At 33.4% G+C, this 16,773-nt stretch overlaps 1 protein-coding gene across 1 annotated transcript in view; it reads left to right on the plus strand.

Moving 5' to 3' along the window:
* The window catches only part of LOC108908860, a 129,742-nt gene that overhangs the window by 2,359 nt on the left and 110,610 nt on the right, over window positions 1–16,773 (plus strand). The window contains exons 2-4 of the mRNA XM_023454832.1: window positions 9,327–9,886; window positions 10,031–10,054; window positions 16,478–16,640. Of these exons, the coding sequence (XP_023310600.1) occupies window positions 9,327–9,886; window positions 10,031–10,054; window positions 16,478–16,640 (747 nt within the window). The remainder of the gene's footprint in view (window positions 1–9,326; window positions 9,887–10,030; window positions 10,055–16,477; window positions 16,641–16,773) is intronic.

Raw genomic sequence — 16,773 nt, forward strand, 5'->3', positions numbered from 1 at the left:
TTTTTTTCTGATGAAGCCTGGTTTCATTTAAGTGGTTACGTAAACTCACAGAATATGAGAATGTGGTCTTCTGAAAAACCAGATAACTTTTTTGTCGAGGGCCCTCTACACGCTCAAAAAATTGGAGTTTGGTGTGCTCTCAATCGAAGGAGGATTTATGGACCTATTTTTTTTAATGGTACTCTTACTGCGCAAAGGTATAGAGAAGAAATTATCGCTCCTTTTGTTAACCAGCTGGAAGAAAACGAAATTACAAACTTTTACTTTCAACAAGATGGCGCAAGGGCACATACGGCAGGCGAGACGATGAATATGTTGAGGGAAGTTTTCCAAAATCGACTAATAAGTCTCAATGCTGAACATGAATTTCCACCGAGGTCATGTGATATTACGCCGTGTGATTTCTTTTTGTGGCCTTACCTTAAAAACACTATTTTTGAACTGCCTATTCCTGATTTAAACCATCTGCAGGCTCGACTTATAGACAAGATTCGTGAAATTAACAATACCCCGAGCATCTTAGAAAATGTCTTTAATTCTTTGAGGAACAGGTGTGAAAAGTGCTTGGAACAAGGAGGGGGACACTTTCAGCAGATGCTTTAATTTATTATTATAACAAGGAGGGGGACACTTTCCGCAACTCCTTTAATTGTTTGTTATTGTTATCACGATTATTATTCAAAATAAAGTTATATAGTCATTAACGTTATTGAAACTGACAGCTGCTATACAGCGCGTTGAGAAATGAGGTTAAGTTGGTCGCTATAAGCTACTCCCTACGTCCAATGTGTCAGAGCCAACTTCGACCACGTTTTTATTTGAACACTCGTTATTTAGGATATCGCGTAGTATACCATTAAATTCTTCTACAAACTGCTGCCTCACGTTCATCTCGTCAGGTTTGCAAATATATAAACTGCACTAGAACTTACCAACAACTAAACTTAGAACTTAGCAGAAAAAGCCAGTAACTTAAAATTTAGTTACCACTTACCTACTGTCCCCGTGTAAACAAGCCTTTAGGCTCGAAGTTCTTCGCTGCCGGTCAAGCATACGTGGCCTTAAGTGGGGTAAAATCATTAGAAGGTCTCCTTATTGAAGAGCTAGACTGTTCGAAATTAACCGGCAAACGACCTTGCAATAATGATGCGTTGATTGAGATGAACAGACTGAGGAACGTGTCCAGCGATAACTAAAAAATAAAAAATAAATTAAAAGTAAAAAACCTTTTTAAAAAACAAGCTTTTATTTAAATACGCTAATAAGAAAAAAATAAACTTTAACTTTAAAACTTTTACTATCAACTTATAACGTCATTACACAATTTATATGTTATAATTAGAGAGCGGACAATGTGTGACTTTAACCCGAAGAATAGGTCAAATTTTGGTAGAGATGTGTACGCGTTCAAAAATGTATTGTGCATAAACAATGTAAAATATAATTATTATGTATAGCAAATACATCGTATTATCCTCGCGAAGATTTGTTCCCTTTATTTAAAATCCATAAATCATGTGAACACGTTAAATAACGAGAAAATAATTAAGTTAATTTAGTTCTAAAGAAATGAAATGACACTCGCGCCCATCTCTAGTCCATCCATCGACATCGGTTGAGTTTATCGAATTCCTATTGGTCAGAATTCAAACTGCAGCCCTGTTATGAATGGAGCGTAAGTTGGACTATTCTGTCATGTGCGTCGCCTGAGGCTATTCGTTACATTGACTCCTAATTTCCAATTAAAAGAACGACACTATTTTTAACCGAACTTTATTTAATAAATATGTAGTATACAATTTCTGATTTTCTAAATATTTTATAACGCCTAAAAATGTATGTACCGTGGAATTTTCGTGAATTATCACGTAAATTTCCGATGCATACCCGACACGCCACTGAGTCATGGGTAATGTATCTATGTTTATGAATGACATATCTATGTTCAAGGTTAAAGTCACAAATTGTCCGCTCTCTGGTTATAATTTACTTAGATTGTTTCTTTTTAGCGCATTTAAATAAAAGCTTGTTTTTTAAAAAGGGTTTTTTACATTTAATTTATTTAAACAGTCCAATGTCGATGTTCCTTACATTGTTGCTTAATTGTTTTATGTTTAATTCGTGCTGTTATCAATGATACCGACGCTGTTTCGGCTGGGGCAATTGGGATATTGCCCCGCTCTCTGAAAGTTTGGTAATTGTTAACTAAAGACAAAATAGCAGGTGCAGAATTATCACGCAGTACAACAGTAAATACAGACTCATAACGCTTATAAGGTAGGTAGGTACTTATTTTCTAAATATATTAAAGAAAGAGTCCAATGCTGCTAAAATGCAATTTATTTTAATTAGAAAAGTTGTGTAAACTTCTTTAATATACAAAATAAAGATATATCAATGATTTTATTTTAAATACGCTACCGTTGCTTCTGTAAGCCGTAGGTAGAGACAGGAAGGTTATTTAGATAAAAAAGTAATGGTGGTAACAGTATCATATTTATTTTAAAAAGTTTGAGGAATATAACACAAGCAAAAAGATCAAAGAAGTCAAGTGTGTATTCCAGTGAGAGAAAGATCAGTTTAGTCACGGCTTGGGTCTTAATTGAAAGGTTTAAAAATAACCTGAAATCTGCTTCCCTTGAAACCTGTTACAATGGTTTTCCGGTGAACTTACTCACAAAGTATAAAATGGATTAAGTTGTATTCCTGGAGACTTTGGACAAAAATAAGGCTTAACCTGCTAAGAAACTAGTTGGGGTCATTTATAAATCTCCCGTTGAGTCTGGGAAGTTGGATGACTACTGTAGTCTGCATAGAACAAAAAAAGTGGTGTTACTGGTATTTTATGTTTACCAATCTGGGGAATAAAACGGAGGCTCTTTTATGAAGCGCCAGATTGCTATAATGAATTTATTCTTAGAACTAAACTTCAAGAAATCGTTACATTTTTAAGAATCAATTTTTAATTAAATGTGGGAACTGGGAAAGAAAAATGATATAGTCCAGGTGAATTTAATTATTTGAGAAGGTGAGAAAAATCTAGAACATTTAGATGAATTTTTAATATCCTTAGAGGTAAAAACAAGCGGTGTCCTTGTTCGAGTTTGAAGAATTCACATCCATAATAAATGAAACATTCTAATTCTTGGCCCATTTGTTGCCCATTCTTTATAATTTTCAAATGCCTCAAAAAATTAAAACTGCCTCAAATCATTCGAAAACTTCAAATTGCTTTTCTATAACTTACTCATTGCCTTTAGTATTTGTAGTTGAGTATACAGGGTAATTAACACAAATGTTGTCTTGCTTCATGATAACACAAGTGTTATCTTGTTTCACCATAAATTAAAACGATATCCATTAACTCCGAGTTGCTATTTTTGACACTGAAAAAATTAGTGTAAACACTATCGCAACAACGACAGTACTAAAATCGGATTTCAGTATTCGAAATCGCGTGGAGCTAGAAACTAGAGTATCCCAGCGATGTAAAGGTTGAAAATACTACAACATTAATAATTTTTTTCTCGGAAACTATAATCTTACAAAAATTTTTTTACCACGTTTTACCACCATTTTTCGAACCATGACGAATCTATTCCCAATTTTTTTTGGATAAGTTGTGAATCACCCTGTATACTATTGTAATGATATTTAAAAGTTGCCAATATGAAGTCAAAAAGAATCCGTATCTATATATAAATTAACTAGTAATATTATATGAACAAGGCCGTGACAGGTGAACAAAAAGTCATTCAGTAACCTTGAATTACGGGAAACATGTTACAACTTTTTTTTCCAAGGAAATATCAAACTGACATCAACACGCTACATAAATAAGTGCCAAAGTTTCGAACGTCATTTTATTTATAAATAAATGTTAAAAGTATTGTTAGCCTTCATTCATACTGCATTGATATTGATTAATTCTTGGAGCAGTAACACTGTCTGGCAAATCATCTATTACGAGTAACTACATTTAAAAAGATGGAGGTACAATTATAAGTTGTGTCCCAATATTTGTATCTACTTACTAAAATTTTAAAAACTTCCTTGATTATAAACAAAAATTATTGTTAAATTGTCCCCGAAGTGAGTTGTTAAGACATGATTTCTCGTTAATGCAATTTCTACGACTGAAATTAAAAAACACATCACCACTAACCTACCCCGAGGCCTTTCATTTGTCTCCAAACATCCCTCTGATATTATTCTGTTAAACAACTCCTGTGGGCCCCATAAAAACAACCTCGCATATTGTTCTCGCCTACTAGATACGCACATCTATTTTATTTAAGGTCAAGAATGAACAGGAGTTGGATATATGTATCCCTGAAATAAATTACAAGGAAGAGGGCGGTGAATTTGTTTGCTTTATTACGTCCTACATTTCGAGTTGTTTACCTTCTGGCTATGGAGCACCTGAGTTGGGGAAGTCTTCCGTAAATCTGAGAACCATATCAAAAAACGAATTATGAACAGATTTAGAATTCCATTTTTGATTTAATGTAACCTCATAAAAATCCCTAAGAAACCTGTTGACGTCTTTATTTTTATTTAATAAATTAAATATTTCGTTTATTCAACGTAAATAATTTTAAAAATACGTTGAAAAATATTATAAAACCTTATAGATGGTATCGCTCGGCTTAAATCATTTAAAAAGTTAGAAAGGTAGCTGTCACAGGAAGTTGTACGTATAAAATATTACTGTCCGCAAATATCGATTCTCTGCTTATTGCGAATGTCCATGGCTACTGGCTTAAAAGAAATACATACCGATGACAGCATCAATATCGATTAACTATATATCTTGTATTTATAACTGAATATCGTATGGTTTCAGTACAAACACGCAATGAAATTCCAAAGTAAAGAGATATAAATATTACTCAATAGAAGATTGTGTTTTTACGAATATTTTTATAAAAAATAACGTTTTGTCCGAGTTAAAACCAGAATTGGGTAAAAAGTAAATAAATAAAGATTGCTGAATACATCATTAAGTAATCACTGTTTATGCATATACAGGGTGGCCAAATGAAAACGAAACAAGGCCATTTTCAGGAACTGCGTCAAGATTGTAGAAAAACGCTCAGACCCGTGGATTAAAGGGGGATATTCTTTGCTGGTATTTTTGACTCCGCCACTTTCACCCCCAAGCAAGGGTAAGCATCACCACAAAATATTTAAATGACATTGGGGGTTGAGTAATATTTCTTTTGAAAGCTCTTACAGTTCTCTTTACAACAGACTTTAAATTTTATAATTCTTCCCAATACTTACAAAAAAAAAAAATTACATTTTAAAATTTAAATTATGTTTAGCAGCTTACTTAGTTGATTTAAACGTTCAGACTGATGACCGCCCGCTTCCATACAAGAATAAAGATTTTGTTCGAAACGTTCGCGCACATTCCGAAGCATTTCCGGAATGATTCGACGGCATTTGTCGACGATTCTTTGACACAAATCTTCCAGCGACGCTGGCTCCGTTTTACAGATTTTACTTTTTAGGTATCCCCACAAAAAGAAATCAAGAGGTGATAAATCCAGTGATCGTGGAGGCCACTCAATTCTGCCTCTTTTCCCAATCCAATTCCGTAGAAAACGTTGGTCCAAATACTGACGGACAATTAACGCATAATGCGGAGGAGCACCGTCCTGTTGAAAAATCAAATGATCTTCATCATACTCTGGAACATTTTCAATAATATCAGTCAATAGCGTCTTCCAGTAATTGCAAATACATTTGTCCAGTCAAATTACCAGGTAGAAAAAAAGGACCCACCAGCCGGTCACCGAAAGTTCCAGCCCATACATTTAATTTTTCCGGTTGCTGTGTATGCACCTCGTCAAAAACTCTTGAGTTTGAACCGGACCAATAGCGGCAATTGTGGCGATTTACGGCCCCGTTCAAGAAAAAACTGCATTCATCAGAAATATTCATATATTCATCATGTAATCCACTAATTTTACGTTAATTGTTCATTTCTGTTTTTTGCAATTGTGTTTTTTTACGAAAGTGATAACAAATCGCCAAAAACCAATGTAACGCAAGAAATACTAAATTTATACCATTGGCGTACTTAACTCGAATGACGGACATTTTTACCGTTACTAATTGTTTGTACATAAGTTTCAACTTTAAAATCAAAATTCTTAATAAGTATTGGGCGGAATTATAAAATTTAAAGTCTGTTGTAAAGATAATTGTAGGAGCTTTCAAAAGAAATATTACTCATTTAAATCCCATTTAAATATTTTGGGGTGGTGCTTACCCCAGCAAAGAATGTCCCCCTTTAATCTAAAATCGACGGGTCTGAGCATTTTTCTACAATCTTGACGCAGTTCCTGAAAATGGCTCTATTTTGTTTTCATTTGGCCAAAATACGAATATTAAAAATTACCCCGTATTCAGAATACAGTATATTCGCAATCTTTATTCTGTGAAACTATGAATATAAGAGGAACTACCATAATCATCTTATGTAAGTGTAAATTGACGTTCCAAACCTAGGAAATTTAAATCCGCCGATCTAGGGGACCACGATTGGGTAGAGTTGAACTGCGCCCCAGTCTATCCGTCTAGTTACTAATATGGAATGAGGTGTTGTTCCCTCATGCATAAATCATAAAACGTATCGCAGATTAAGTGGTAGAACATCAAGAAGGACCGGCATTTGATTTTCAATATAGTCACGGTATGTATCGTCAACTAATCTTAATGGAAGAAGGAACGGTCGAAACAGGTCATTTCCAATAACCCATCTGGTTAATGTGAAGCTAAATTGATAATTAAATTCTCTTGACGAGTAAGAATTTTCATATGTCCATTAATGGTTGTTGGAAAAATATTGTGTGACGTTAGGGGATAAATTATCACAGTCAATAGAAATGCGATTTAAAAACAAAGAATCGTCAGCTGGTTTGTGAAGTACTCATTGACAGAAAAACCGTAGAGGAAAATCATGTGGCAATAATGCTTGAATGTGGTATGGGTGAAAATGTAGGTATATTTAAAATTCTTAAAAAATGTTTGTGAACATTAAGCAAAGCATACCACGTTAAGTAAAAGTATAGCATCATCCAATCGAATTGTTTAGGTTTTCCAATATCATGAAAACTGACATCTATGCTGATAAATTCGACATACTTACATATCTTGCTACATCTAAATTTGTAAACTGGGACGTTATAAACAAATTATCAATTTATAGAAAATAGTGACAAGATTAACTAAAAGGCAAAAAGTGAAAACGTCAATATTGATTTAAGTTTCAGACATATTTGTAGCCTTTATTTCTTTCGTAATTTGTTCGAAAATGGTTATTCCTAAATGAATAATCTTTACCTAGGAATACTAATTGTAGTAAAATGTAAACAGCGACTATGTGGAGATACAGACCCATCTAATTACACAGGCCCACAAACAGAAATCGAAAAACCCTTTTTCCCAAACTAGGTGACCTTTATGTTCATCACGTCTAGATCAAGGTCAAATGAAGATCAAACGCATTAACTCGAATAATGTAATTTTTTGACCCCGGATTTTGAAAAAGCGAAAACTTCTACTTCCGAATATGCTTCGACCTGTTGGTCGAACCGAATCCGGGATCAAAAAAATGGTGTCATTCGAGTTAATAATGTGCTTAGCCTTCATTTGACCTTAATCTAGACGGGTCATATGGGCGACACCGGGATCGTGATCAGCGATCCCAAAAACATAAAAGTCAACTGGTTCGAGACCCATTCTCAGCTATCAGATCAAAAGAAGGATTTGACCTCTAGATGACCTGCAATTGACCCTCAGAGGTCGATTATAAGATATATTAAATGCTTAGGGAGCAAATTAGCAAACAGTTTACATACAAATCACACTTAAAACAAATATACGGATATAAAGTAAGCTTAATGAAACCGTATTACAAATCGCAGCATCAATTTGACGAGTCATTTTACCATAGCAAATTTCTTAAAAAAGAAAGGATAAAACAAAAAATTTTTAAGGCGCAGCATAAATTAGCACAAAATAAACATAAAATTCACGAATGTTAACAATGGTTAAAAAAAGATTAGATTTAGATTCTTAAGAATATGCTTGTATTTTTGCAGTAAAAAGTATACATTTATTATACAGGGTGTCTCGAAATTAGGGGGCAATATTTCCATAGGGTGTTCTATGTCGAAAAAGATTACTTTTTCTTTATATAAACGTGGGTCCAAAAATTCTTCCTAAGGAAGTTATTGCCGCTTAAAGAGCTGCTGATGGTTTTTTCTAAATAACTCCAAAACCAGTTGAGATAAATTTATAAAATTTGGTAACTAACTTAACTTTTACGTGCTAAGTCCGCTACTAAAACAAAATTTACCAATTTTCATCACATACATTCCAAGAGTAGGGGGGAGGGGGTAAAAATTACCATAACTTTTTTATGCGTTGACTTTTTTTACTTTTGACTGAAAAATATAAAATTTCAGAGTTTTCTAGTAAAAAAAGGTATTCTCGGTTTATATTGGTAGAATGTTCCATTTTCATATAAAATTCGTTTAAAAATAATGTTACATGTCTGTGTTAATCACCGCGAATCGAAACTGTCAATATTTTTTATCGTCGTAAGTTTTGAATAACAAGTATGCGTTTTTACTAAACAACTCTGAAATTTCATACTTTTCAATCAAAAGTAAAAAAAAATCAACGCATAAAAAAGTTATGGTAATTTGTAAATTTCGTTTTAGTAGCGGACTGAGCACGTAAGAGTTAAGCTAGTTACCAAATTTTCTAATTTTATCTCAACGGGTTTCGGAGTTATTTAGAAAAAACCATAATCAGAGTCCCCTTTAAGTGGCTATAACTTCCTTAGAAAGAATTTTTGGACCCACGTTTATATAAAGAAAAAGTAATCTTTTTCGACATAGAAATATTAGTAATATAACTCCCTAATTTCGGGACACCCTGTATAGTAGACATGTAGGACAACTTCTAAACTGTCATCGAAGCTCAAAGTAGATTTCTAAGGAATACAGTGATATAAGAAAAGATAAATGCTTCAGCTACGCTCAGTATGCAAAAATTGTTGCTAAATTACTTATATGTAAACGACATCTACGAGACAGCTGTTGACCACTTCGCACCTCAAAAGGATCTGCGCCGCCACTGGTTGTGATTACTCACAATACAAAATTCATGGCCAATTTGTATAAATTTTTTCATGAATCCAAATTATTTGAATACTCCAATACTTTGACAACTTAAAAGAAAAAATACTTTTAAATTAATAACTTTATATATGTTTGTCCTTTCTTAAATCCTTTACTTTTTTCCAGAACCAACCCGTTCCGAAAGTACTAGTTATGGGCTCCAGCACTGCGTCCGAAACGACCATCAACACAAGCACTGACAGCTCGAACACCATCGTGACCACAGTTACAGCAACCGACGGGGACATCACAGAAGACAGCTTGGATGTCACCGAACCAATAGATTACTTCTCATCGGAAAATATCTTGGACTCGAAAATGTCGAATCCTATTCTGCAGCCAGTCCCGCTATCTCCCAAAACACCAGCAACAGCGAGGCAGCAGACTCCTCCGACGGCTAAGAACGAAACAAAGTTCACGTTTGAAGTGGAGTCAAAAACTTGGACCAAAGATGAGAACACGCCAAAGATGGTAGACACCAAGTTTTCATTCGAACAAACCGTAACATACACAAATAACGCACACGACGACAGGGGCGTGGAAAGGCCTTCTCAAAAGACTAGTGAAATGACTGTTGATAAGTTAATGGAGGAGCAAATTGAAGCGTTGAAGATGGAAGCTAGACGTCGAAATAGCTACAAGCAAGCGGCGCAGACTTTCGATGAAATCCAAGTAGCGAATGATAATAGTAACCAGAACGTGCACAGTCCAAAAGAACACAGAAGGAGCTTTAGGAGGAAGCAGTTGGACGTGGAGAAGGAGAAAGTTGAGAGAACGTCGCCCAAGAGGAGGGCTGAAAGGGTGCTTAATTCGTCTCCTGAAAATGAAACTGATTCGCCAAAACCAAAACATAGGTAAGTGCTTAATGAACAGATTTTACTTTTAGTTTTTTTTTTGCAAATGGCATTGTTATATTCTTGTTTATCTGAGCTTAGTAAGAAATCTTTCGCTTTTATTAATATCGCTTTAATCTGTACATTGTCGTAATTTGAATATTTTAAAAGAATTAGAAAAAATAATATATATTCAAAAACTATGATCAAGCAGGTTGTTAAAAATAAGGTAAAAAGGTTTGAAAAAGAAAAAATACTCCAAAGAAAAAATAACAAAAGAAAAAGGTGAATTATGTATGTTCAGTAACCTTTCGCGTTTCGGCGGTGTTACCGTTTTTGTGAATAAATCCTTTTTATTTCTATCGTCCAAATGAATTAACAATTAATTCAAATTTGGTAAAGCATATTTCCCAATAATTTAAGGGCGCAGATTTAAATTTAAATCCTTGACGGTATCACATTTCTATTAATGATATCAACCCTATCAAATATCCCATGGGCTCGAAATACCATGCACCATTCACTATTGTCGAAATCGCAAGTCTACTAGTTGTCCATATACCCATCTAACCATGATAGTCCAATACACCTAGATCTGGTGAACTAGGTGGGCATTGAACCAATCCACTGCGTTGGTAGATTCCACTACCAAAGGTGGTTGAACAATCCATCTTAGTTCGTAGGTTTCGTTCGAGTACTTTGAAACCGGTAATAAGAAATTTAGGGGAAGCGCTATCATAATGCACGCCTAACAATCAATGGTACGCCTTCAGGTAATGACAGTCTTAAAAGGTGCAAATATGCAGGACCATTTAATTGATTAGCAACTGGACATTTAAACTAAAACTATGTTGCTGTCTGGCTTCAATAATATCATGTACATTCTGGAGTACAAACGTTCCTATTATGAAATTAGGAAATCCCATTCTTAATAAATTTTGTCTCATCTTGGAAAGGAGTGAATACGGCCCTAATTAGAATTGTTAGGGTTTTCTGTCAAGACCCGTCTATAAAATGTTAATCTGGCATCACCATCTAGTGGATTGCTTGTACAGTTTGGATGTGGTAGAGATGCAGTAGCTGTTCGTTAAGAGTTCTGCAAACAAAAAAGTGACTAATAGATGAGGCGCAATCCGCCTAAAGTTACTTCGAAGATGTTCTTCCACTTCTTTCTGGCATAACCATTCTAAGGGGCTCATAAAATATCCTTTGAAGGAAAGAGCAAATGAGTTGCTGAGCTCAGAAAAGTGACGGGACTTATAACAGGACACTGTCACTTTAGAAAACAACTTCATAAGCAAAAGTTTGTAGACAGTCCGGTCTGCCGAGGATGTGATTCGTCTGATGAAACCTCTCTGCATATCTGCATTTGCACGTAGTAGAATGACGTTCCTACGAAGACCCTATTTGGAACCCAAGGAGCTGAGAGAAGTGTCAGCAAGGAAGCTTTTGGACTTAGTTAAAAGGAAGGTAATGGGACGCAGAACCAACCACTATTAAAAGAAGAAGAAAGTGAAGGTCTTCCAAAGTCCAGGGATTTTATCAAATTATTCACTGTCCTAGAACTGCTGATGAATACTCGAACTGAAGAAACTGGACGATTAGGATATGATTCAGCATAGAGACAACGAGATTTTGACAGTTTTTAAGTATATTTAAAGGAATGAAAACATTTCAAATTATTTATTAGTAACAGTTTAATTTTCTTAGGAATTATCCAAATACATGGAAACTAGTAAATCTTACACCAAATACTTGTCACCGAAATAATAGACAAGAATTTAAGTACTGATTTTAATGCATATGATCAAAGTGCATTAAAAAAGCAGTACTAACTAAGGGACTATAAAATGTGTTCAAATCATTATTCGACTGCTTCTAAAAAAAAAATTAATATGAAATTCCACAAAGGAACGTCCTACATCCTTCCTCACTCACATTAAATAGTTGATTAAACATTTCTAGACAGCCTGTCGGTTACGAATATATGAAATTATTTAAAAAATCGATTACTCGGCTTAAAATTAATCAACCTAATTTTCTAATCAATTTGATTTCTCTTAAAATGTTTTTGAAGTGTAAGCAGTTGATCGCAAGTTCCGTAAAGCATAATTTACATTTGGGCGCTTCTTTTTATGTACGTAGAAACATTTGATTGTTATACAATTCAAATTCCTGCCTCCGTGTATTCAAACAGGTATTTCCGCTCGTGTCCTTTGTTAAACAACTTTTACAATAGTCGCAATCGATCCCTTGTATCACCTGGGAGCTTCAAACGCGTATTATTTGCTCCTTACCACATTGTCCATTGACATTTAATCTTGGGGCGAGAAACAGGATTAAATTTCAATAGCAAAGAGGTTCGTTGTTTAATAACACGCTTTTATCGCTCTTTGAACTTTCGAGGCCCGAGGAAGGTGTGAAAGTCAAACTTTTTATTAAATTTGTTTTCCCTTTCATCGTCCCTGAGGGGCACTTTTGCAGGAATTTTAAATATCGGAAAATTTGCCATGCCTCGTTTAGGCCCAAGTTAAAAAATTCTTTTATTAAGCGGCTGATAATTATTATTAAAATGGTTCTGTGAATATGCATCAAAAGCCCTCGCTGAACGCAATGTCTCGTGTAACAATGGGGCATAAATAAAATACTATTTTTGGAAAGATGATAAATTGAAATGCAGAAATGCGAAACTAAAGTTCTATATACGTCTCAGTTGCATTCATACATTTATAATGATGATTAATTGAGTTGAGAATAATATTACAGTACTTTCTTGTATTTCCTATTGTATTACATTATTTGTTAGTTATTTAAAGTTTATTTTAATACCCACAAACTCTTACAATAGGGAAAGAATTAGCTTATACGTTTTAAAATAAAGTAGGAATACAAAAGCTAATATTAAAAATGTATAATCAAAATAAAAACAATTTAAATAAAGGTACAAATCAGCATTTATTTATAATTGTATAAACCAAAACAAGAACAGATCAAAAATAACGAAGTGGCGCCGGACGAAGCGAATAATATAACTATTATTTTTTTGTTCTACAAAATTAAAAATATTACACCGTGTTCGAAATTCATTTATCTTCACTCGTTTTCAAGAAAAACGCATTTACAAACTTCGATCGCCCTGTACATTTAAAAATGTATTACGCCAATCCTACCGAACATTGTCTTCCATCTTCTTGATAAAATATTCTATTGTCGTGAAAAACTAATGGAATACACATTCGAATATGCTCAACGTCAAAAAACATCTAAAACTTTGATTATACCAACAGTGTGCGTAATAAATAATGGACACAAATATTGTTTAGCTCGTCCCCTTTCTTCTCAAACATGGTTTGGCTCTCGTCTCGTCATTAATTCTGAATTTCAGGATGTACTGAAATACAAATAGTCGGGTATCCCAGCGTTATTGACTTCAATATAGGGTGGTTCGAATAAAAAAGTACTTGTTTTATTTTTTTGATGCAGGGTATTAAAACTAACTTAAAAAAGTATTTTTCTCAAATAGTTTCCAAATGACACAATATTCCATCTGTGCAAGTTTGCAGAATGTCTGCCAACACGACCACATTTCTTAAATGTTTTTTTCTTTTATCAGTGTCTTAAGTAATTTTATTTATTTATTTTTTTTTTTTGGAAATCAAACAATTTCCAAAAAGTATATCTAGAAGAAAATATTTCCTTACAAATTTCTTCCTGTAAATATGATAATAATTATAATAATGTGAAAAGCATTGTAATTAAAAGTTGTATCAAACAAATTGTTACGATTTTAAAGAAAAAAACTGATTTATATAGCTAAAGAGAAAGTATTTGTAGCTTCTCAAAATTTTATAAAATAATACATTTAGTATTAACAAATCCATACTACGAATTCTGTATTTCAGTTACTAGTGCTGTAGATATGGAGGTCAGCTCCTTTTGTGAAATGTAACTTCTACGGCTATCATTCTTCTTGAAACATTTATGCATGTTTGGTTAAAGCCACGCATTTATGAAAAAAAAAGCTTCTGACAGCTATTCGTACTTTCTTAGATTTTGGAATCAATTGTATAATAATGACTGAAACTTGTTTTGCTACAACCAGTTTTTTCAAATTCAAGTTATTTTAATTAATGATACTCCACAAAAACAACTTACATCGATCGTAGGTAGCATGGGAAATCTTTGAAAATATCTAAACTGCTATTTAAAATGTGTCATAATCGACCGATTGCAGCACCACAACATTCATATAACCACAATAAAGTAAATGCTCTTACTAACGTGGTGACATAAAGCTGTGTAATTTTAATCGGGATTATGAGATTTTATTCAAGTCTAAATTGAATTATCTATGCTAAACTAAACTTTTTATCTAGGACTAAATGAATTTATTAAATTTAAATGAATTTACATAGGTTTGAAAAATATATGAATCGCTGCGTCTAATTATACTTAAGTACTTAATGACTTACTTGTTGCGTTTATATACAGGGTGTTTCAGAAAGACCTCCCGTAAATTCAGGGGTTATAGTACGACAAAAAATAAGAATTTTTTGTCTTATGAACTATATGTCTTTCTCCTCTTGTTTTCGAGATACAGAGCGACAAAATAAATTTTTTGAAATAGAATTTTTACTAAAATTTCCAAACGGTGCGAAATATTTTTATGAAATTTGGTATTTAAGGACGCCAAATACGCTGGTCTAATTATTTTATGGATATTTCATAGAGGGCGCTAGTTACGCTACATTCCTATTACATTTTAGGGTCTAATATTTTTTAGGTTAGGTTTTTTACCATTCTGGCTCCAATTTCTAATGTAGTCATTACTAACTAGTCGCTAACAACAATCACTAAAATTTTGATATAAAGTTAACTAGAGTTTAAAATATTACTGAGAATGTATGCGTTGTTTATGAGACATCCATCAATAAGTTTTGATATAAGCCTACTTCGAGAAAAGTCACTTATTTTCTACACCGTAATATTGTAAGAGTTCAATTAAAAGCTTTGTTTCTAGAAAACCGTCCACATTAGGAAGTTCTAACAAGAGTACATTATTTTTAGAAAATAAAATTGTACATTAGAAATTGGAGCCCGAAAAATCTAACCTCAAAAAAATTAGAACTTACAATGTAATACGAATGTAGCATAACTAGCGCCATCTATAAAATATACAAAAAATAATTAGACCAGCGTATTTGGCGTCCTTAAATACCAAATTTCATAAAAATATTTCGCACCGTTTGGAAATTTTCGTAAAAATTCGATTTAAAAAATTTTATTTTGTCGCTCATAGTTCATATGACAAAAAATTCTCATTTTTTGTCGTACTATCACCCCCTGAATTTACGGGAGGTCTTTCTGAAACACCTTGTATAAGAGCTGAATACCTTATGAGTATCTGAGTAATTCTTAAACGAAGATTTTATCCTATAAACAGCTTTTACCTTTATGAGCTGATCATTGTCTACATGTCCATTTTAAAGAATTTTTAAAAAATCTTGATAATTAAACACAATGATTCACTTTTTGTATAAAAAAACATACATATTTAATACATTCAAATAATATTAACGAGCTTTTGTAATGTTAATAATAAAAATATTATTTCTTTTATAAAACAATAGTTTATAATATTTAAAAATTTTAGAACATTTAAAATATGATAAAATTTGTCGTTTGAAACTTCAGTGAACACACAAAATAATTTCATTGACCTGACATTATGTTACAGAGTTCATGCTGTTTCCTATGTCTATGCAGGTATTTATACTGCTAATATTTAAAATAAAACAGTTGCAATGATCACGATTTAAGCCAAATTTAACTTTTTATGATACTATGAAGTGTCAATAACACCTTTCGTCCAAGACCAAATGCTTTTATTATAAGTATTAGCAAAATATCTAGGCTTGCACAGAGATAACTGTATAAGCTCTTTATAAGAAGAATAAGTGTTATAATAACTTGAAACATTTACCTTTGACAGACTTCTGCAGGCCGTTATCCTTTGGGAGCATTTTGGTTTTATTTATCTCAAATGATGTATTGGCACCAAATTATAGATTTATCATTAGTTTTACAAACAGTGTTATAATAGTCCTACAGGTCCTTTTTAATTTGTGGGACCATTTCTCAAAATCGTGTTTCTGAATATTATTTTTATCTGAATAATGTTCTGCATATCGTCGCGGGACACTCTGTATAACAAATTGTCATTGGTTTTTGACAAACTACCTGCGTCTAAATTTTGAAAGAAGAAACTCTAATGACCCTGTATTTATATACAAAATAACTTATGTCATTTTGAGTCCCAAGTCCTCAAAGACAAGCCAAACCAATTTTGTTCAAAAAATGGTGGTATCATCCATCCATTACACGAGCATTATGCATAACTGCCGGGTAAACAGCTATAAATTTTGATTTCTTTCTTGTTCCCAGACACAAAAAGACGAGTAGGAGACACCGCTCGCCTAGTAAACAAAGGGAGAAGTTCTCGTACGATGAGCGGCACATAGCCAAATACCGCAGCGGGGGTGTCTCGTCTACAGCACGGATGACTCCCCCTCTGCCAGACTTGCGGGTGGATTTCTTTAACGAAACGGTGAGTATAAGGAATATTTGTCAGAATGTGCCAGACAAAAGAATGCGGTAGTAAATTATTATTAAGTCTGCCTAGCTATGAAAATATCAGAAAAGAGTTATTATTTATACATGAATCAAGAATAAGTAAATAT

Source organism: Anoplophora glabripennis, unplaced genomic scaffold, assembly GCF_000390285.2.
Source record: "Anoplophora glabripennis isolate ALB-LARVAE unplaced genomic scaffold, Agla_2.0 scaffold81, whole genome shotgun sequence".
NCBI classification, from domain to species: domain Eukaryota; kingdom Metazoa; phylum Arthropoda; class Insecta; order Coleoptera; family Cerambycidae; genus Anoplophora; species Anoplophora glabripennis.